The sequence below is a fragment of the Pleurodeles waltl genome, chromosome 4_2 (assembly GCF_031143425.1).
Source record: "Pleurodeles waltl isolate 20211129_DDA chromosome 4_2, aPleWal1.hap1.20221129, whole genome shotgun sequence".
NCBI classification, from domain to species: Eukaryota; Metazoa; Chordata; class Amphibia; order Caudata; family Salamandridae; genus Pleurodeles; species Pleurodeles waltl.
The window spans coordinates 344,835,631-344,859,330 of NC_090443.1; the positions used below are offsets into that span (position 1 = coordinate 344,835,631).

General features: G+C 44.1%; 1 protein-coding gene across 1 annotated transcript in view; it reads left to right on the forward strand.

The window, feature by feature from the left end:
• Nucleotides 1-23,700, forward strand: part of LOC138292687 (cytochrome P450 2D15-like) — a 404,725-nt gene that overhangs the window by 258,371 nt on the left and 122,654 nt on the right. The window contains exon 7 of the mRNA XM_069231408.1: nt 17,087-17,274. Coding sequence (XP_069087509.1) covers nt 17,087-17,274 — 188 coding nt within the window. The remainder of the gene's footprint in view (nt 1-17,086; nt 17,275-23,700) is intronic.

A 23,700-nucleotide genomic window follows, 5' to 3' on the forward strand; every position in this document is an offset into this window, starting at 1 on the left:
CCAGAAACAGTCTGGGAGGGGATGATTGATCTGAATTGGAGCTATCCAACTTAACTTTATTCTTAAAGAGTAACTCATCTCTGTTTTTACTTCTGACCCTATTACAGGCATCGATGAGGATTTTATAGGGATAGCCCCTCCTCAGAAATCTCTGAAACATATCCTCCATAACAGTCCCAGAGCTCTCATCATCAGAGCATATCCTGCGCGCCCGCAGGAATTGACTGTAGGGTATGCTCCACTTAAGAGCTTTTGGATGGCCACTATTACCATGCAGTATGGAATTGCAAGCTGTCAGTTTGCGATAGACAGTAGTTGTCAATGTATCATTTTTGATAAATAGTTGGACATCCAAAAACTCGATGGAATCTCTGCTCCAGACTGTTTCGAGATGGAAGTTAAGCTAGTTGTTATTAAGCAAGCCAATATATTCCAATAACAATTCTTGTTCCCCATCCCAAATCAAAAACAGGTCATCAGTGTAGCGTACCCATAGTACTACCTTGCCCATGAACCTGTCATGTACATCTGACCAAGCTATCTCCTTCTCCCACCATCCCATGTAGAGGTTAGCATATGTGGGAGCGAAGGAAGCACCCATGGCTGTACCCTGTTTTTGGAGATAGAATTTGTTGTTAAATATAAAAACATTATGTGTCAGGCAAAACGATAACATGGACATCAACATCTCACTGTGCTGTAAAAATTCTAGGGGACGTGTTTTGAGAAAATATCTGTATGCTTCCATGCCAAACTCATGCTTTATCGATGTATATAGCGAGGCAACATCCATCATGACCATCAAGTAATTCTTCTGCCACGGAATATTGTGAACTTTAGCTAAAAAATCATTAGTATCACATAAAAATGATGGTAATTCGGTGACATAATGACATAGGAAAAGATCCAAGTATCTCGAAGTGTTTTCCAAAAGGGACAAATTCATGCATTCATGCATACAATAGGTCACCCAAGTGGATGGTGTATATATATATATATATATATACATACACACACACATACATCAAGGATGACATCTCAGATGGAATCATTGATGACAACACTAACGTCACTGATGACATCAACCATATCAATTCTAGTCACATTATTCAATAATTTACATTATTTTAAAAGGAATTAAGTTGGTAGTAGAACACCTACATTCATATGCAGCATAGAAATACTAGACTAGATTTATCAAGTAGTTGCTTTGACATTGTGATCGCGGTCAGCCTTAAACTTTGACTATGCCCCGCTTGAGGTGCGACCAGATGACCAGATTGGCGCTATTCGTTTCTAAGCACTAAAAAGCATTCATTTAAAAGAAATCATATCTCCAGTTCCCTTTATCCGATTTTATTTGTTTTGGTGTCATTTTAATGCTAAAAATATTTCATATTTTTACAAATTAGTTTTGGATTTTTAAACTGTTTCCTGTGTTTTATTTAATTACTGTTTTGTGATATTTTAATGCTTTGCGCTTTGTCTCCTAAGTTAAGCCTTGTCGCTTGTTGCCAAGCTACCAAGGGTTGAGCTAGGTTTAATTTATTGAGACCTAACTGGCCCTAATTGGAGGTTAATGGCCTATTGCTAAGTGCAGGGACTTACCTGCTCTTGCCAATAATCCATTTCCCAACATTTTTGGTATGTGACACAAGTTAGCACAAATCCTTAATTCAAATTTACAAAGCACTGCAAGGATCGATTTGCACTGCCTTGGGGGACTTTGTAAAGAAATGTAATGCACCACAGCAACGTGCACTGTTTTACATCACATTTCGAGCTGTTAGCCATCCCATGGGTGAAGCATGGGCGCTCCTGTGCATCCACCCATGAATTTGATGTAATTCTAGATTCACAAAGATTTGTAAACCTGGGATTGCTTCAAATTGTTACGCACGCCTCTCAGAAGATGACGTGATGAGGATAAAAATAGTTTTTTCTCATTGTTATTTCTTCTTTATATGTGTGATGCATTCTTCATCACACATAAAAAGAGGAAAATGCCTCTTTGGATTGTTTTTGTTCTGAAGGTGTCCATCCCTCACAAAACAAATCTGCCCGTATTGCAGGCAACGTTGCACTACCCTTCAAGTGTGCCTGTGTTGGTGCTAGGCAGCACACAGTGTGCCAGCGCAAGGTGAGAGCAGAAATTCTCTTTATCTTTGTAAATATGGTGCATTTCTCCTCTCTCCCTTTCACGTGACAAAGCGCAGCAAGCAAGCGAGAAATATTTGTGTAATATGCCTGATTGTCCACATAAATGTGTATGTGCATAAACCAGAAATAGCTTAGGCCTAGGAGTCAAGTCTTGTTCTGCATGGTGAAGGGTATATGTTGCACGGTTTACCTAGCAATTAAATTATTGGTACAATCAGCAGAACTCTATGTTAAACAAGATAAATGATTAACATACTTGGTCTGGGTTACAGAGTCATGTTTAGAAGTAGAGTATGGATTAAAGACAAAGGTTGTTGCCAAAATCCAAGCGAAAGCTTAAGTTCACAACAAATTATTCACTTGTGGATATTTGGGCACTTGGCCCTGTTAATCATATGTCATACACTGTTATGGAAAGATTCAATATGAACTAGTGTTTCATAAGATGTGGATATTTATGTGCAGAGGTTCCCTGATGTTTTTGGCCATTGCACATTGGTAAATAATGTACAGTATATGGTTGACTTTCTTAGAGATGGTGTGACTCATAGTGTGATTGTAACCATGGCTCTAATGGTGAACATGTACATCTGTTCATTTCAATAATGTGTGTAGTGTATTGTATTTCACCTAAATACAAAAGATTGCCCACACATCCTGGCTTAAGATGCCTTATAAGAAGCAAACGCATACCACTCAACAGCTTGGCTTAAAATTGCAGGTCATGTGAGTTGTTTAAGAGAGTGACTTCATTAATGTGAATCAACTATAAACACTGTTTTGAAGGATGTTCAAGGTTTGCAAAGTGGGGACCCCATTAAATTTTATAGGTCAGTGAATATGAGTAAAAGGAACGTAACAACCAGGTAATGTGGTCAGATATATTGTTTGTATCCTGTATGTTGTGAAATGTTATGTCCATTGAAACTTGATTGGTGGCAGAAAACTTGGCATAAGTGAAACTTGTCAATTTACTTGAAGTCCACAACACATATAGCACACTGTCACAATCATTGGAAGATGTAATCAGTGATGTCATTAATGATGTAACTTGAGTTGTCATTGGTGATGACATCAAGGATGCCATTTAACTTGTTATGAGTGATGTAATACGTTAGGACATAACAATGCTTGACGGAGGCTTAAGGTATAGTTAGTTCACTGAACTAATACTAAACATTTTCAGTGATTTTTAGATTTTGTTAATTAACAACAACTTTATTTTAACTGTGTTTTTTTCTGAAGTGTTTTTGTTAATATCTTACTATCACACTCAACTATAAAGTCACTTCAACCTGTGTTTTTTAAATCACATTCTAAATTCTATTTTTCCTTTTAGTTGCAACTCGGTTTATGGCTATTGCCCAGCCGGGTCCTATGCACAACTCTAGGAAGGCAGCGACGCCCTTCCGCACCTGGCCTTCATCTACGCACTCGTATTGTGGTATGCCTGGTGACTGCAGAAGTTGATTCTTGGCCTTGGAAACATACAGTAGTAGGTGGCGGCATTAGAAAAGGGCGTTAGAGGAAATCGCTATTGTGTCCAATTTGCCTTCACAGCATTCACTGGCTGAGTGTTTATGAAATACAGTGAGCTGCTTTACTACATTACACAAGGCATGCATGACCTGTGTCAGCATCTTTCAAAATCTGCCTTGTGCCAACATATTCACCTTGGCAGTAGTGTTAAGGCATGAGCTAGATACACAAAAGTAGTGCTGCAGTTAATTTGCTGAAAGTGAAATTTAGGACAGAAAACTCAAAAAGCACTGGGGCAGGTGAATAGGGTAATTTGCCATTTTATTTAACAGTAGCCAAAGAATCTAAACAAAAACAGAAAATTGACTGTTCCCACAATGAGTTCTTCATCCGTTGATGATGACAGGGTCCACTAAGGAATCTTCACACTATGGTAATAAAGAAACTAGAATCAAGTTGCCGCAAGGTAGGGCAAGCTACCTAAGCACCTTCTTCCTGAAGTTATATATGTGTGTGTGTATATATATATATATATCTATATATATATATATATAGATATATATATATATGTATTTATTTACATGATATTAAAGTAAAGTGAGCCCTGATGATACCTATGTGACTCTTTTAGTTTTTTGAATGCTTACGTTTTTTCTTGAGTCCAGGAAAAAGTCACCTTTGCTCAAGCACACCAGAATGGGGACCAGTGGGTTCAGAAAGAACCTATGGAAATAAAGAAATTGGATACCTTACTGTATTGAAAAGAAGTCCTGTATTTCACATACAGAGTCTTACAATTTTAGGCATTGAAGTGGTGTCATAATTAAGTCCAAGCTAAATTTGATTAATACCGGCATTATCTTGCATTATTTCTGGTATGTTTTTACAATTGTTTTGTGAATTGACTGAGACTATGCCAATAAGACATGTTGTGTGATTGAGACATAGTTTAGGTAAAACCTTATTGTGGGAGCATCAGAATAATGCGAACAAACCAAAAGTGAGTGGCTTTTGTTTGCATCATATGCAGTTTTGCCCAATTTGAGCTCCAAATGCATACTGGCATCAATAATTGATTCTGGAATGTTTTTTTGCACTAAGCAAGTAGCACAACATTTTGAAGATGGTATTTCACAGAATAACTCATAATTTTGTGTAATTTTGATGTCATTTCACATAAACCCAGCAAACAAAATTTTAAGAAATTCACCATATTTAGAACGTTTAAGGACACATTTTGGTGGCCTAACACTGTAATGTCTGCAAAGAACTTTAGGCCATAATGCTCTGTGTGTTCAAGCTAAAGATTACTGCTCGACCTTCACAACCCCTTCACCATGGTCAATAATCTCAATGGATTTTGTGGTAGAGTTACCACTGTCATAGGGATTAGACACACTTCTAATGATTCTGGATTGCGTCACAATTTTGGGACATTTTGTTCCCTTAAAAGTATTACCTACAGCAGTTGAACAGACCCATGTTTTCTCAGTCACTAGATTCAGACTTCATAGCTAGCCTGATATCATCTTCAAGGGTTGTGACTAATAGTTTGTTGCTATTTTTTAGAAGAAATTAATGGAAAGAACTGCTACCAAACACTTTTCTTTCACTGATTATTATCCATAAACGGATAGGCATATGGAGAGATTGAATCAAGCCACAGCAAAACTACTTGGATACTTCTTAATGGACCATCAGAGAGATTGGAGCAAATGGATTTTCATGACAGAGGTCACATAAAACACTTCCATACAAACCTCCAGTGGAACCTCCTCTTTTTATTGCAATTATGGCATACATTTACACACTTTTCGTACATGCCCCTCTCTCTTCCTCGGTTACCTCGGTCAGCCATGTCTTGAGAGAATTAAAGGAAGTAAGAAAAATAATATCAGTATTCAATATCTCCTTAAGGTCAAAGCAGATCATAAAAGGCACACAATTCATCAACTGTAGACCAGCCGCTGCATACAAAGTTAGGGAGAAAATATGGCTGTCCACAAAATACTTCCATCTGCTAGGGTCCCATTAAAAGTTTGAACCTTCATTGGTGGAACCTTCATCTATTTTAAAATGAGTTGTTCTTCTGTTGTCCTGCTTCAACTACCCAAGAGATGGAAAATGCATCTAGTATTTCATGTGCTCTGTATTAAGCTGGCTATGTTTATAGGAGGAACACTGCCTCCTCCCACATTGGCTGATGGGCCCAAGAATATAAAAGAGAAGCTATCCTTGACTCATGTACCTGTTTTGGCCAAAGTATTAAGCTGGCTATGTTTATAGGAGGAACACTGCCTCCTCCCACATTGGCTGATGGGTCACAAGAATATAAAAGAGAAGCTATCCTTGACTCACATACCTGTTTTGGGCAGTTCAGCATCTGCTGTTCTATAATGGATACAATTCTTCTGATTAGTGTTTCAATTCCATAGACAGTCCCCAGAGAATCAAAACCCACCAAAAGCTTCATGGTGAGGTATTCTCGGGAGGTAAATGTGTGTTGTCAGGAATGATAACAAGCATTGGTTTACAATACAAAGTGATGCAGTACATAAAGTCCGATATCCAGGGTTTAGATCTTCAATTAAGATAGAAGGAGTCAGGCATGGAAACTGTGGAAGACAGGCACATGAAAACTTACATCAGAACAAGTAGTCAGTTGGGGCTGTCAGCTACATCCTTTGGGAATTTATTCCTTAAAGCAAATGCTGACACAGGCTCACAAACCAACACCCGGGATCACACATGTGAAATTAATTTGATGGTGGGGTTTGTTTTTATTCCCCCTAGTGACTTGCACGGTCTCATGTTTGCCTCAGATGATCTAGTGAAAAAAGTAGGGTGTGTGAAATGAGGATTGCAGCTGCAGATTGCACACCAAGTAGTGGGGGATGGATAAAAATATCCCTTGCTTCCTTTTCTTATTTGATGAAGTTTGTTTGCAAATTACTGTTGTTAGTGTGCAAATGTAATGTCTTCTCAGCGCATTGGTCACACACCTAAGACACAGCTATTCAATGATTAACCCAGTGATGTCTGAATTTGTGTGTGTGTGTTCCCCAGTGTCTACAGAAGTGCTGAACACATTTACACCAAATTACTAAATGGATCAGGTCTGACAGATTCCTTTCTTCATTGTTAGTATCTGGTAAATAGTTTTTGCTGCAGGGCAGAGCAAAAATGGACATTGGTGTGCGTGTGTGTGTGTGTGTGTGTGTGGGTGTGTGTGTGTGTGTGCTGTTGTTTTTCATGTTTTCTATATGGTGTTCATAAGGGTCTGCACTGATTTTGTTGCCATCCGGCCACATGATCAACCATTGAAATTTGACCCACCCTGGTCCTTGGAAGTCCTAGAAAAAGAGTAGGGAACATGCTTCAACTACAAAGACCTTTAGCTGTGTGCAAGGACTCATGCCACATTACCAAAACATCCACAGAGAGGAATGTTGAGCCTACTTCACTCCTTGATTGCTGTAGATCAGATTGCTTCAACCAATGTCTGACGAAACTGTCATTTCGATTTACATTTTGCTTAGCTATTGGCTATTATGTGTGATTCCCTGCCGGCCTAAGGAGTGCCTCCCATCGAATTGCACAGAAGGTGCAATGGAGTTACATTTGTGCTCCTGGAAGTGTTTGTACACTCCTACTGATGCTGCATGGTCCTAAATCTGATACTACAGTGCTACTTTCTCTGACCTGTAGTAATTCTACATCTAAAAGTGATTTTAGAACTAAATGTGATTTGTGCACTTAAATTAATTTCCACATTTTTCCAGATGTTGCACAAAGTGATTTTACACAAAGCTGTGATTTTTCACACAACATAGTAAAAATTGTATAAAACTGTACTTTTAACTTTAAATAGACACACCAAAGCCCCAAAAATCCACCAGATTCTGGAGATATGATTTAAAGGAACAGTAAATCACAGCTTTTCACTGAGCACAATAAATTATTGTAATGGACCATAAACGTTTCAAGCTTTTATAAAATTGTACAACTACTTCACCACTCTTGCGGCAACCAACTACAGTAGGAAGTTAGTGACAGGAAGTCAACCAACTGTCTCTTGGTGTCACTTCTTCTGTCTGAGGCTCGGGATGACTTGTTCTCAAGCAGGGCATCACAGGTGCAGCCCTCTATTTGCTAGCCCAAGGAGCAGCAGAGTGCATTGCAGTCTTTGATTCAGCCCCTTTTTGCTGGGTCCAGCTATGACGGGCAGTCCTTCCTTGGTCCTCTATCTAGTACAGACGTGATCTGAGGCCTGGGTGTGAGAGGTGCCACTTTAATGCCCAGTTCTTGCCCTCAGTGGTTGTAGAGACTACTTGTCAATGGACTACTAAGTTCCCCCCACCATAGTGACAACTTCCTGTGAAGTGTGGCTTCCAGCTAGTCCAGAATGCTACATTCTGCCCTCTTTGAGCATGGTAGAACCCCTCTCCTCATGTACAGAGCTGCCTAGCCCATCCCAGAGGTATGGCTGCCTAGGGGCTACATGCCCACAGAAAAACGGTTTGACAGCAGCTTACCTCTCTCTGACTCCAATGACAACCTGTCTGCAAAAAACAAAAGAGCAGCCCTCTCGTTTGTGACCGCAATTTGCCCTTCAAAGGTGGCTTAGCCTTTCAAGCTCGCCTTTTGGGCTCACATTCTGCTATGCTTTTGTGCCAGTGAGAGGTTACACCTTTTCCAACAGCAGGCCCTTTTGTTCCTTCATGAGAGTCACCCAAACCAACCCGCAGGAGAACAGAAGGCTGTCCTTTCTAAAGTAGCCATTTGTGCACAAGTTTCATTAAACACGACTTGATCATTAAGTCAGGTTTAATACAATGAGTCTTTTGATACCTTGAAGTACCTTATTTTGTAGTCCCATTCAGAAGATAGCACTGCTTAGTCTTCAGTGTGTAACCCTGTACTCATCAATGGGGCTACTGGCCTTCCTACAGTAAAGACAAACATTTGGGGTTTTACTGTCAGGACATGTAAAAAAAACTGTTAGACCTGTCAGCCTGTCAGCCTACTAACCTCCATTTTTGTGCTGAAGTCAATTTTCCTCTAAAAACATGATTTGATTGACTCACACCTGATTGGTATATTTAATTTACTTATAAGTCCCTTGAAGAGTGGTATAAAATATACACTGGCCCTGTAAATTAAATGCTACTAGTGGGCATGCAACACTTATTGTGCCACCCATTTAAGTAGCAATTTATGACCTGTCCCAGGCCTGCCACTGCAGCCTGAATACAGTTTAAACTGGAATTCGACTTAGCAATATAACCACCTTGCTAAGCTTTAATATCCCTTTTTATTGTATAGAAGTCACCCCTAAGGTAGGCTTTAGGTAGCTGACAGGGCAAGGTGCATTGTAATTAAAAGGTTGGACATATACTTTTAAGTTTTACATGTCCTGGTCATGAAAAACTCCTAAATTCGTGTTTTACTGCTGTGAGGCCTGCCTGTCTCATAGGATAAGATTAGGTTTCCTTATTACATTTAATAAGTGGTGAATTTTGATTGGTACCTGGTATTCAGTTGATGTGTTTGGTTTCTATGAAAGTATAATGAAAAATTCTCCTCAATGGTAAAGGCTCATTTTTAATTACAATTTTGAAAATTCCAACAATCAGAAAGTTGGCATTTTCCTGCCCCTAGCCTTTTGTGCCTGCAGCCTATCTTAGGTCACATGACTGGGTGTAACTGACAGACTTTGTGCATTCCTCCCAGACAATCACACAATAGAGGCATTAGGTGTGCCTGAATGGGCCATCTGCGGGCAGGGTGGTGGGCGGAGTTGAGTACATCCCCACTTGCAACTGAATAGGGTGTGCCCTGCCTTCACACAAAGGACTTACCACCTTCACATTGTCACTGCAGCTAGCTTAGAGCGAAGTCAGGGGAGTCAGAAAATGCTATGCACTTCAAAGAAACTTTCTAGAAGCTTCTCTAGCCTTCCAGAGGAAAGGCACCAGCATATAAAAAACTGGACCTTCAGACCCACTCTTCATTTCACTCCTGGATCTGTGGAAGGACTTTCAGGGACCTGACTGCTGCTGCTGTGACCTGCTGTGCAGTCTGCAAGACTGCTTTGCTGTATCTGAAAGGATTGCCTCACTGCCTGGAGTCTGCCTTGAACCTTCAGAGGCCAACCCTGATGTTGAGCCCTGCTTCTTCACCTGAACCCAGGACTACCAGAGAGACTCCAAGGGCTAGCTTTCTGGCCTCCTGTTCAGAGCGACAGGCCACAAACGCAACCCTCCAAGTGGAGTCCAGGACTCTTAGTTGTGTTGGTAAAGGTGCACAGATGGCCAGATCTCAAAACTGAGGACTTAGAAAAATATTGACCAAAAACTGCTCTAAGAACCAGGAAGAGACCGAGACCAACCTGCTCACTTATCCACCTGAAGTGCATCGCCAGTCGGGTTGACTTTTTGGCTTCTCCCACTACATTCTTCTAAACCGCAGCAATTCCTGCTTAGCGGCTCTTTACTAAAGTGGTACCAAGCCCTTGGAACTGGTGTTGGCTACAGCCTTCTGCCTTATCCAGCTAGAGGTTTTCAACTTTGAAAAAGAGACTGCGTCCAAATGTAAAAATCGTTACTGTGGCTTCAAGCCAAGGCTCCCCAATGACAATGCTCCCTCCTTGGACACGTCCTGCTGCCTTGCCCTACTGAACTTTACCTTGTGAGAAACTTTTTCTCAAAAGTCAGAAGATATGCGCTGACTAGGCCTGATCCACTTCTTGTATCCAAACTGCGCTGCATTGCATATTTTTTTACTTTGACATGGTTTCATGAGACTACATGTACATGGTTGCCACTTAGATATTTTAGGTGCAAGTTTTTACTACAAAGTTTTTAAAAAACATAACTCCGGTTCTACTAATAAATTTTTTGTCATTGTGTTGCAAATAATGTATTGAAATGTACTCTATTTTTCTAAATTGGTGTGGGATTTTTCTTGTGTTGAGTTTTCACTTTATTACTGTTTGTGTACTGCATAAATACTTCACAAATTGCCTCTAAGCTAAGCCTTACTGCTTTTTTTTCTGCAAAGCTACACAGGGTTAAGCACAGGTTAATTTAGTGACATTTTGTGGTTCACCCTGCAAGGGTTGTGGCTGTTGCATGACCAGGGCTCCCACCCAAATCAACCAACAACCCAATTTCCCCCAATCACACAGCCATAGGGCTCATTAGACCTGCCTTAAGGGTGACTCACATATATTAACAAGCATTTACAATGCATCGGGTCTCGCGTTTGCTCATGTTAGAGCTGATCGCGTTGTAAACTCCTAACCCGACTTTTCACCTATCGGGCAAAAGTGCATTATGTACATAACCCGAAAAAGTGAAATCAAGTATGTAAAGCGCTCGACTTCTGCCAAGCGAGATCGGGCTCGTAAATTAGAGAAAAAAAAGTCCACGAGCCCGATGGAAAACAGCGAGCCTCGCATGTTTTCTGTACTTGGTCGCTGCGCTGGAGGAGGGCTAGCCACCGGAAAAGGCATGCCATATGCGTGCCTTCGACTAATGAAAGCAAGCAGATTTTATTAGGGAAGCCCACCAACCAATAAAAAACACTGATGTGAAGTTGACAGGGCTCCGAGCCCTTTTATAAATACAAAAGAGTCTCCCTGCGAAACGCATGCGCGAGCGCATGCAACGCAGGCTCGACCCTAAAAAGGAAGGTTTGGGCCTTGCCATCGCTTTAAATGGCAAAGTTCAATTAGCAGTTTCAAAGTGCTCTATGTACTAGGGGACAGATCACCTTACATGCCCTAGTATATACTAGGGACTTATATGTAAGTTAAATTATGTTGGGTAAGACCAATTAAACATACACTTTTAAAGTCTGAGCCCATGTACTGAGGCCTGTTCAGTAGGACCCAGTGCACTACAGGGTCATTACACCAGTACCTAATCATGAAAAATGGGGCAAAAGTGGGGGTGAAGCTGCAAAAAGTCATTTTCACACACCCAGCCATTACCTGTATCTGTCTGTACTATGGCCAGTAAGATCTGTAGGTTTTTGCACATGCTTTGAAGTAGCAAGGTGCAAGAAGTAGTTGCTCTAATAGTGCTATGACTTTTTGTTGGTATTCAGCTGTGTGTTCAGTGACTGGGGTTGACCCAAGGGTAGGTCGCTCCCCCTGCCGCTGCAGCTCCACCAACCCAGGCTCCTGAAACCTCCAAGCAAGCCCTGCGAAACCACAGTAAGTACTCCCCCCGCCCAGCCCCTCGCCCTGCCCAGTGCTACTCACCTCTTCTCCTGCTTCTCTCTTCATCTTTGATCTTCCTCTGTGCTCTCCATCTGTATTCTTCATCTGTGTTCTTCTTTCTTCCCTGCACCCCGTCCTGCGTGTTTTCTTCTGTCTTCATCTGTGTTCTTCTTCTGTGCTCTTCTTTCTTCCCTGCACCCCGTCCTGCGTGTTCTCTCTTCTTCTTTGTCCTTCTGTGTTCTTCATCTGTGTTCTTCTTCTGTGCTCTTCTTCTGTGTATTTCATCTGTGTTTCTTCCTTCTCTTCTGCACCGCGACCTGCGTGTGCTTTCTTCGTCTTGGTCCTTCTTCTGTGTTCTTCATCTGTATTCTTCTTCTGTGTACTTTGTACTTCCTTGACTCTTCTCTCCTCCTCTTCTTCTCTCCCCTGTTCTTCAGTTCTGGACTCCTCGCTCCTCTTCTTCTTTACCTTCTCCTTGGCTCTTCTCTCTTCTGCTCCTCGCTCCTCTTCTTCTTTACCTTCTCCTTGGCTCTTCTCTCTTCTGCTCCTCGCTCCTCTTCTTCTTTACCTTCTTCTGGGCTCTTCTCTCTTCTGTTCTTCTGCTCCTCGCTGCTCTTCTTTCCTCTTTCTTCTGCTCTTCTGCTCCTGACTCCTCACTCTGACCTTCCTCACTCCCCTCCACCTCTGTAACCCCCCCTCCCCTATCTTCCTATCTTTTCTTCCTAACTCCCGCCACCTTTAACCCCCTCCCCTATCTTTTCTCCCCTCTACCTGACCCCCCCCACCCTCCGCTTTCCCGCCGCCACCACCTGCTCGCCCCCGCCCGCCCGCTCCCATTCGTCGCCCCACTCCTGACCCCCGCCCCCAGCTGACCCCTCCTCCCTCTTATGGCGGCCGCTGCGCGGCCGCGCCACTGGAGCACCAAAGCAAGCCCATCTGCGCCCGTCCACGCCTGGACCGCGCCCAGCGCCACGACCCCTGGCCACCAGCACTCCCAAACCCCGCAGCACCGCTACGACCCCGTCACCCTCCACGCCCTCAACCCGGGGCGCTCCAGCACCTGCTTCCAAGCCAACCCGAAACGCACCCACGGACCCTTCGTATGTCACATCTGCAAACTCACCTTCCACCGCGAAAACACCACGCCCGCCAGTCCACGCGCCAACAACCACCTCAAATGCATCCTGATCAACGCACACTCCGTCCACAAGCACGCCGTTGAACTGTGGGACCTCCTGGACTCCACCGCACCGGACGTCGCCTTCATCACTGAGACCTGGATGAACGCCTCCTCGGCCCCCGACATCGCCATAGCCATCCCCGCCGGCCACAAGATTTCAAGGAGAGACCGCACCCATCAAGTAGGTGGAGGAATCGCCACCATCTTCAAGGACTCCATCAACGTCACCACCTCCACCGAAGACACCCCCCTCGCCGCCGAACACCTGCACTTCCAGATCCACACCGACCCCAGGACCACACTCAGAGGAACTCTCATCTACCGACCCCCTGGGCCACGCGCCCTCTTCAGCGACTCCATCACTGACTTCATCTCCCCGCACGACCTTGCCTCGCCGGACTACATCCTCCTCGTGACCTCAACTTCCACCTGGAACAGAACAACGACCCCAACACCACCGCCCTGCTCGACAACCTCGCCAACCTTGGCCTCAAGCAACTGGTGAACACCCCCACCCACATCGCCGGACACACGCTAGACCCCATCTTCTCCGCCAGCAACCACGTATCCTTCAGCCACTCTTCAGCTATACACTGGACCGACCACAGATGTGTCCACTTCACCTTCCGACGCGAGAATCACCACCTCCGCACACAACCCATCCCACGTCGACAGTGGAACAAAATCCCTGAGGAACAGCTTCTTTCCACTCTCAACGACAACCAACCCACCTTCTCCTCCGACCCCAACGACGCAGCCCTCAGCCTCACAAATTGGATCACCAACTGCGCAGACAACCTTGCTCCCCTCAGACGCCTCCCAAGACAGACCAACACCAAAAAACCTCTCTGGTTCACCGACACCCTTAAGGAATCAAAGAAAACCTGCCGCACCCTTGAGAAAGCCTGGCGCAAGGACCACACCGCAGATAACATGACTGCCCTCAAGAACGCTACCCGAGAACACCACCAACTGATCCGCGCCGCCAAAAGAAATTTCTTCACAGACAGACTGGACAAAAACAGCCATAACAGCAGAGAACTCTTCAACATCGTCAAAGAGCTCTCCAACCCTAATGCCAACGCCAATGCCATCACGCCCTCACAAGACCTCTGCAACTCCCTCGCCACCTTCTTCCATCGTAAGATCACCGACCTAATCGACAGCTTCGGACACCAGACCCAGCCAACCACCACAGAACCTACAACCCCAGCCATCACCCTCAACGCCTGGACTCACATCAACACGGAAGAGACCAAAGCCACCATGAACTCCATCCACTCCGGTGCCCCCTCGGATCCCTGCCCACACTTCATCTTCAACAAAGCCAACGACATCATCGCCCGCACCTCCAGGCCATCATCAACAGCTCGTTTTCGTCTGCTACCTTCCCCGAGAGCTAGAAACACGCTGAAGTCAACGCCCTACTGAAAAAACCTACAGCGGACCCAAGCGACCTGAAGAACTTCCGCCCCATCTCGCTCCTCCCATCCCCTGCCAAAGTCATAGAGAAGACCGTCAACAAGCAACTTACCAACTTCCTTGAAGACAACAGCCTACTCGACCCCTCTCAGTCCGGATTCCGAGCCAACCACAGTACAGAAACCGCCCTCATCTCAGTCACAGACGACATCAGAACCCTGATGGACTGCCTTTGACACCGTCTGTCACCGCACCCTAATAACCCGTCTCTGCTCCACCGGGATCCAAGGACAGGCCCTGGACTGGATCACCTCCTTCCTCTCCAACCGCTCCCAAAGAGTCTACCTCCCACCTTTTCGCTCAGACCCCACCGAGATCATCTGCGGCGTCCCACAAGGTTCCTCGCTCAGCCTGACACTCTTCAATGTCTACATGAGCCCCCTTGCCGACATCGTACGCAAACACAGCATCATCATCACTTCCTACGCCGACGACACTCAACTGATACTTTCCCTCACCAAGGACCCCACCAGCGCCAAGACCAACCTGCAAGATGGAATAAAAGACGTTGCAGATTGGATGAAACTCAGCCGTCTGAAACTGAACTCAGACAAAACGGAAGTCCTCATCCTCGGAAACACCCCGACCGCCTGGGACGACTCCTGGTGGCCCACAGCCCTTGGCACCGCACCGACCCCCTCAGACCACGCACGCAACCTCTGCTTCATCTTGGACCCACTTCTCACCATGACCAAACAAGTCAACGCCGTATCATCCTCCTGCTTCCTCACCCTCTGCATGCTCCGAAAGATGTTCCGTTGGATCCCCGCCGACACCAGAAAGACCGTGACCCACGCCCTTGTCACGAGCCGCCTGGACTACGGCAAAACCCTATACGCAGGAACCACTGCTAAACTCCAGAAACGTCTGCAACGAATTCAAAACGCCTCCACCCGCCTCATCCTCAACATACCCCGCAACAGCCACATCTCCGCCCACCTGAGACACCTGCACTGGCTTCCCGTCAACAAAAGGATCACCTTCCGACTCCTCACCCACGCACACAAAGCCCTCCACAACAAGGGACCCGAATACCTCAACCGCTGCCTCAGCTTCTACACACCCACCCGTCCCCGCCAACCTCGCTCTCGCCGCCGTCCCTTGCATCCGCCGCACCACGGCGGGTGGGAGGTCCTTCTCCTATCTGGCGGCCAAAACATGGAACTCCCTCCCCACCATCCTCAGGCCCACCCAGGACCACTCCGCTTTCTGGAGACTACTCAAGACCTGGCTCTTCGAGCAGCAGTAACCCCTTCCCCCTAGCGCCTTGAGACCCGCACGGGTGAGTAGCGTGCTTTATAAATATTTATAATTTGATTTGATTTGACTCGATGCTGGAGATTATGTGGTTTGCATTTAGAAACAAAGCTCATTTAATTTCACAGTGTGTTAGGAGTGAGGACAAACAGCATGTTCTTATTCCTCTGTTCCGGTGATTTTGGGCCAGATGTAGTAAAAATAGATTTTGCGAATCGGAAATTGCGAGTCGGTGCGACTCGCAATTTCCGATTCGCAAAATCGTATGCAGAATGGTGTCTCAGACACCTTTTGCGAATCTCAATGGGGTCGCAAAGACCTACCTAATTAATATTAATGAGGTGGGTCGCATTTTGCGACCCCATTGAGATTCCCTGCACTTACAGGGATGGTGGCCTGCTGGAGACAGCAGACCTCCATGTCTGTGACTGCTTTTTAAATAAAGCAGGTTTTTTTTTTGTATTGCAGCCCGTTTTCCTTAAAGGGAAACGAGTTGCAGTACAAAACCATTTGGTTTCGTTTTTTCAGAGTAGGCGGTGGTCCATTGGACCACTGCCTGCAATGAAAAAACATTAATTGCGAATGGGTTACCACCAGTGTGACACTGGTGGTAACTGCGAATTGCTTTGTGACTGCGTTCGCGGTCACAAAGCAGTTCTGCATCGCGGTGCGAGTCACAAATAGGAAGGGAACACGCCTTCCTATTTGCGAGTCGCAATCCCATTTTGCGAGTCAGTACCGACTCGCAAAATGGGAATGTGCATCGCGATGCGCGTTTTGCATGGTGCAAACTGCGATTTGCGTTCTACATCTGGCCCTTTGATCTGTTTCTCTTTTGTTTTACACCATCAGCTGTAGATTTTCAGTCAGCTCTGAGGTCTCCTATGGAAGTAATTTGGTTCTACAGCAAAAGCTGAGAGAGCATTCCCCTCCAATATGTGAATGCCAAAAATGTTCATGAAGATTAGTCACTGCAACTGTGTAGAACCAGATTGCACAAGACATCTATTATCTATAAAGAAAATACAATCTTCAGTGAAACACTGTGCACTCACACTTTCTGATTGTCTTAGGCTTCCGAGGGGAAAATTGTAGTCACCATTAAGGCAGATTCCAAAGTACAGTTTTTTTAAGCTATGTGTAACACCTAAAATGTCCAGGCAGAAAATGATTCAGCAGATTATATTGCACATTTCCTCCCAAATTTAATCCTGTTTAAATTCACTTTGTTTGCTTATAATGACTTATGCATACAAGCTAAAGGTTGGAGCTGTTTCACTTAATGCTCCTTCAATGTCTAGGAAGAGTGCAGAAAGAAATTGATCAGGTGATCGGAAGAGAGAGGAAACCTACTATGGATGACCGTGCCAAAATGCCTTACACCAATGCTGTGGTCCATGAAATTCAACGCTATGCAGATATTGCTCCCCTCTCCGTACCTCACAAGACTTCAAGGGACACAGAGATTAATGGCTTCTTCATACCAAAGGTAATTCCAATGATAATGTAAAACCTGAAGCTTCCTCTTAAGAGAGTCCTATCTACTCCAGGCATCTCCCTTCAAGGAAAGACATCCATTTAATGATAAATAACAAAATTAGCCATTGGCAGTCATTGTTGCTCTGTAGCAGGACATACAAAAATCTATCAGTGAATAGAATTCAGAGGTGTTGTGCCTCACTAAAATACTTGAGCCCTTTTAAGACAAGGTAGTACTCCATCATAAAATGATGCATCCTCCGTCGATGCTTCTAGTGCCTTAACCAACCTATTCCGAACTAGAGGTTGTCCCAACAGCAAAGACAAATTTGCTACATTTGCCCAGATCACCTAGGTGCACTGCTAACACTGACAAGGTACCAGTACAGTCACCCCATCTTTAAGCACAGATCCACCATTACTAAAGGAGTTAGACAACAAAAGTTCACAAAAAGATTGGTATATGACTGAGAAGGTTCCCCAGCATGTATGAGGTAACATATGTGGTTTAAGAAAGTGATTCATTAATTGGGGTGGCTGGTAGTCCGCCATAAAAAATAAAGTTCCTAGCTTGTTCAGTAATTTAAACCTGAGCTTAACTCCTGGTAACTATGGCACAAAGCAGATATGCTTAACTTAGCAAAAATGTGGAAAGCATTTAGAACATTTAGTACCAATACAGTTAAAACGTAAAAAACACAGTAAAATCACATTCTGATATATATTTAAAAAAACTGTGAAATTTGATAAACAAAATCACACCAAAATAACAGAAATGAAATAAAGGGAACCGAAGAAATGTTTAAAGTTTTTAGAGAAAAAAGCCCTGGACAAAGTAAAGTGCCAATGAGAAGTATTGTTGGCAGAATAGTGGGCCCTAGGTGTGATTTCAGGCCGACTAAGATGGAGAGGGGATGAGATGCCGAAGAAGGTTAATCCTGGTCAAAGATTTAACCTTGGGGCTTGGTCTCTGAAATCAAAGTCAAACACCTTCAATGGGGCAAGGTTGCAGCCTTTAGCCACTGATGTCATCTTCAAGCCATACAGACACTGTCTGAGGCCCCATTGAAGCTGCTGGTTTGGTGGAAAGAGCTCAGTGAAGGATAACTTATAATTTTCCAGCCACTAAGGTCCTCACATCGGGTCAATACATTTCTCCATTTCAATTGTCAAGATTTTTATCTTCACACTTAGGGCCTTATTTATATATTGACAGAAGGGATATTCCGCCTCAGTGGCAATAGAGTACCCATTACCGGCAACTTAATAGTCTGCCTGCCAGATTTAAATGCAGGAGGACATTTGATGTGATGACGGTGGAGACTACTCCGTCTCTGATGTGGTTACAACTGTCCGACTTGCAGATGGAGAAAGAATCATCGAAGGTTGACCTGTATGTCCGCTTGCCAAATTTAGATTGGGTGGATATGCTGGTAAGTTTTCACTGCTCATCACCGCCAGGGAATCCAGAGTGGTAAGGGGTATCAAAATCTTTACAATGACCACCTCACCATGGGCGATAACTTCCCTGGCAAGGGGATCGTTGTTTTTTTTTTTTTTTCAAAAACAAAATCCAGCTTTGGCGTTTTGTTTTTTAAAATAAAAGAAAACCTAAAAGTTTGAAGTATGGCTCTATCATGTTGACAAAGTTGGCATTTTCAGGATCCGTCATGATGGAGCTTTCTGGAAATGCTAGATGTGTCAGTTGGCTCAAAAGGCATATCTAAATAAGGCGGGCGATGTAACCTCGGCATGGCGGTCGTAAAGTACTCTGCCATGGCGATGGATAATACTCCGTCCTCCTCCATCTAAATCAGGCCCTTAGTCTTTTTTTCTGGAGTTCAACGTCCTCCAGCATGGCAAGTCTGAAGTTGTAACGACAAAGCTGCATTATAATTGGACACCTTTGCTGCGAGGTCCTGCAGACATCATGGAGGCCTTGAAAGTCCTAAAACTTTTCAGTGTTTGCATGAGACGTCAAGCTGGACACAGCCAGGGATTCCAGGAACTCAGGAACAGCACTTGTAGGCCAGAGCTTACCCCCGGAGAGGCCATCAGCAGCATCTAGTCCAAGTCCAGTAGTAACTGTTCTTTGCGGAAAAAGGCCACTTGCAGCTTATTATGTCCCTAAAGCCACATAGGAGTTCAACCAGCTGGCCCTTAGAGTCCACTTCTTTTACCTGGATGATGTGTGCACAGGTTCAGATCTGCAGGTCTCCTTACAGGTTTAGGTTAGGAGGTGCAGTCCTTCTTCTGTTATTTCTGAAGGTCCAGAAAGTGTTTTGAGGAGGTGTGGGTGAGATGCCAGCATTGTATAATTCACCACCCAGGTGATGGGTGTGACTCCTGGATGTTCCCTAACCAATGAGGAAAAAGTTCCCTGAGATAACTTAGGGCAATCCTTCCCACGTTTACAGCACATCTTGTTTGCCTTACTGCAAGCTATTCCATATTTCACCATTATAGGGGAAATCTAAGATGGCATAGGCTTCTGCCCCTGAATAGGGAGTCTGTGGGCATTCTAGATTGTGTTTAGGAAAATGAGCAGTCCCCTCATGTTCAGCTACACCAACCTGGGTCTGGGACAAGCTCTTGCTCCAACTAGGATAGTACCTAACTGGATACAGAGGGCCTAAAGAATAAAGATGTTCCCTTCCCAGATCTCTCTTTACAATAACCTCTGTCCCTTGCAAGTTAATTAAGTTCCTGGCACCTACCCAGTTGTCCTTCCAGAGATTATATATTTCACTCTCTCCACACAAAGCCCATCCTGTCACCAGCACTAAGCCATAGCTACTGCTCTGGGAGCAATCATCACACCTTATTAAGGTCAAGCACTGGTAGGGCAGCTTCTGGCAGGCTAATTACAATTATCTTTTGTGAGTTTCAGGTAAGGAAAAGGTAACTTACTGCATTTTGCTTTTCCTACATATTTGGTAAAAATCTAACTTCACCATTGAAATTTATTTTTTTTAAATATGAAAATTAGTGGTTGATTCATTCTCTAGCTCCTCCCAAACAAATAGCAAAATTAATATTTTAATCTGCACTCTCATTTTCCTCATAAAACATGTTCATTATAAAGAAAAAGAAGGGTGGATAAGGTTTAGAATGAGCACATCATGACACCAGGACCATGTGTGTGTGTGTGTGTGGGTGGGTGAGGGGGTATAGGGACCATCCAGTGTTTTAAATTAAAATAATGCTGTTTTGTCACAGGTTCAGCAGTACTACCGCAGGAGCAAACCAAGTAGTATGAGGTACCACGGTTCTTGAAAAAGACCCCACTCCATGGGTAGAAATGTATGGACTTTGGCAGTTGTCTGGTGCCAGATTAAATACATGTTTAACTGCAGGTGGCGTACAATTGTTTCCCTTCATACAGGGAGACCATCGGAAGGGAAACTGAAAGCAGGTGGACTTGACGGTGAGAGTGTGAATTGTACTGGCCTTAAACTGAGTACCTTGTCACCAAGTTATTTGCACACAAAAAATAAGGATACTCCCGTTTTTTCTGACACTGATGAATGGCCTGAGATGCATGCCTAATGCTGTCTTTTTTATATTCTAAATTGTTCCCAGGAATTGGCTAAGATATATGTATAATGGCAATTTGGATCAGAAATACAGGCAACAATGGGGAAACACAGCTTACAAAGGGGTGCGAAGTGTATCTGAAACTGCAAGAAGACACACAGGATTCATAGTGAAAGGGTGATAGTGTGTGAATTCTAAGATTGGTGCGGGATAGATCATGAGAAATGAAGAGGTAAGACTACATGGGGCGTTCCGTGGAGAGCCAGTGATCCAGTTAGTGGGTAAACGCCAAAGCAGAAGCAACAGCACTTCAGTGCTTAATTTGTGCTTATTGTTTCCGGTGCTGAGCACCGGCAGTTATTTTTGCGGGCCGGCGCTTATTTTTCTGCCTCAAGCATTTGCTGAGAGAAAAAGACGCATATGGGAGACGGAGGAAGAGAAAAACGAAAAAGCTTCACAAAGGGAGAAAGCAGAAAGCTGCCAGAGTGAGATGAAGGGGCAGTGAGTGGCTTTATATGGATTGAAGAGGCCCGAGATGGCTTCAGGATTACGCTGCCTCAGTATTCAGTGCTAGCACATTTAAATGCAGCAGCCGCATGTTTAGGAGGAGAGCTCTGGGCACCGGCACGTTTTTGTTTACAAATTAAGCACTGCAGCCATTATGTACAGTGGCTGATGGGCACATGGGGCTGAAACTTGGAAAACAAATAACCCATCAGTGAGAAGCAGGAGTCGAGAAGGGTGACATATATGGGAATTAATAAAAAACAGATAAGAGGTAGACCAGAAAGAACAGTTCCGCATGGAAAGTCACTGAGTTCTCATACTCTGCTAGTTGCAAAAGGCACAAGTAAAGGGACAACAGGGGTAAGGGTATGTGTGCCTTTTTTCCAATTACTAGAAGGAAATCACGCGCAGCACCGAGCTGAATAATTTACAGTATTATGAGAATTGTTCCTCAGTATTTATAATATGAGTGCGGATCGTGAGAACTGTTTGAATAGGATTATGGCGCTTTTAAAATACTTAAACAAAAGATTAACAGGACACAAGGCAGTGTTGAGATAATAGCATAGTTTAGGACCAAGGATAAATTCATGGTCGTGGTTGGAGAAGACTCATTTGTGACAATAGGAACTTCGACATAGGCCTATGGCTCCAGTTTATGGTTAAAACAAGGCTCTCATTGGCTCAGCATTCAGCCTGCAGGTTTACAGCTGTGCTTATCCCCTTTGTCAAGAGCTCCACTTAACGGGGTGAATTTTCAGATTAGCACTCAGTGAAAGGAATGCACAAAGAGAACTATAATTTCATACACAAGTGCTCTAAACATGGTGACAGACACTGACAGGTGTAGTGACGTTGTGTCTGCAAAAATGGGGCAAATGGAGATGGAACAGACAGATGGGCAGAAAATGACTGTTTAAAAGAGTTTAGCCTGGGTAGATAAAGTGGTGGAATTGGTGGTACACTGCAAGAGTGATAAAAGTGCAAGGTTACTAGAAGGTTCTCTGAATATCTTGTAATGTAACCATGTCACATCAAGTAGGGGGCCGTAACTCTTGCATCTTGAATGGGTCAAGTGGACATACTGAGGAGAAAGAAGTGAGTGATAACAGCTGCTGCTTCATTACCGATGACCCATATGAAATGTGTAGGAAATCTCCACTGGATAAGAGGAATACTGGCGCATTCACCATCCTTCTTGGCCTAAGAGTAGATCATTGAATGACTTTTTATACCACGTGGACTGTTCAGTGACATGCTTCAGTGTTAACCGGGCCTGAAATTAACCAGGGAAGGAGGGAGGGGCACTGAACCGGCCAAATATGACATCATGTCCAATCTGTCTCCTACTTCCTCCGCATTCAGATGTCTTTGACTTGCTAGTGGTACAGTCTGTGGGGCAGATGGTGATTGACAAGGTGGTGCTTATCATAAGGAAATTCCGACGTAGTCTGGATGAGAGCAGGAGTGCCACTTCCTAGATAATTACATGTTTGTAGGTTAGACCGAAAGGACAGCTGAGTGTAAAAGAATTCTGAGGCAATGTGAAATGACGACTATTAGCATGCGAGTTCTACTAGTGCCAAAAATCCTCATGAGAAGCAACCACAATGATGTTTCTAGGTGTGGACTTGTGCTGTGGATTCACTCTCTTGCTCAGGCACACTAATAAAGAGGCCATGCTTAAATGGGAGTGAGTACGTTTGTCACAGAGGGCCGTATTGTCCCAGTTCAGTGTAGTTCAAATTACCATTCCTAGTAGTCGTTGGCAAGTTCCAAGAATCAGAACTAACAGGAAAGAAAGTGTTCCCAAAGCTAGTTGTATGGGATGCCAGTGCTGGAAAGAGGGCTGTGTAAACTTTGGGTTTTAAAGAGCAAGGTGTATGAAAAGACCAAAGAGGCATTGATATTGCAGAGGGAATCAGGAGACGCACAGCTATACTTAATTAATTATGTAAGGGAGTCCTTGGTAAGTAAGGGGTACCGCAGGAAGGAAGATGAGTATTCACAAATAAGACAAAACATTAAGAAGCTTCCCACGTGTTAGAGACATGGGCGTCAATTCACCAAAATGCCAGGTGTAACGGAGGTGACATCACGTGCCCTTTAACCTCTACTTTCGTTCACAGACACATTCTTACACATACACACAAATTCACACTTACACACCCATTCTTTCAGATAAACACACTGTCAACCGCAAGCACGCACACGACATACATTTAAAAGCATTTTTACTTACCTCAGCCACTGAATTTGTCACCTCTTAAGCCAGGGGTCTCAAAGGCAGTGCGAGGGGTCGCAAAGGGCAAGACCCCTAAATGACGTCCGTGGTTAGCGGTGCTGAGGAATGACACAACGTTTGTCACGGTGAGAGTGGCAGCGAGTGCTG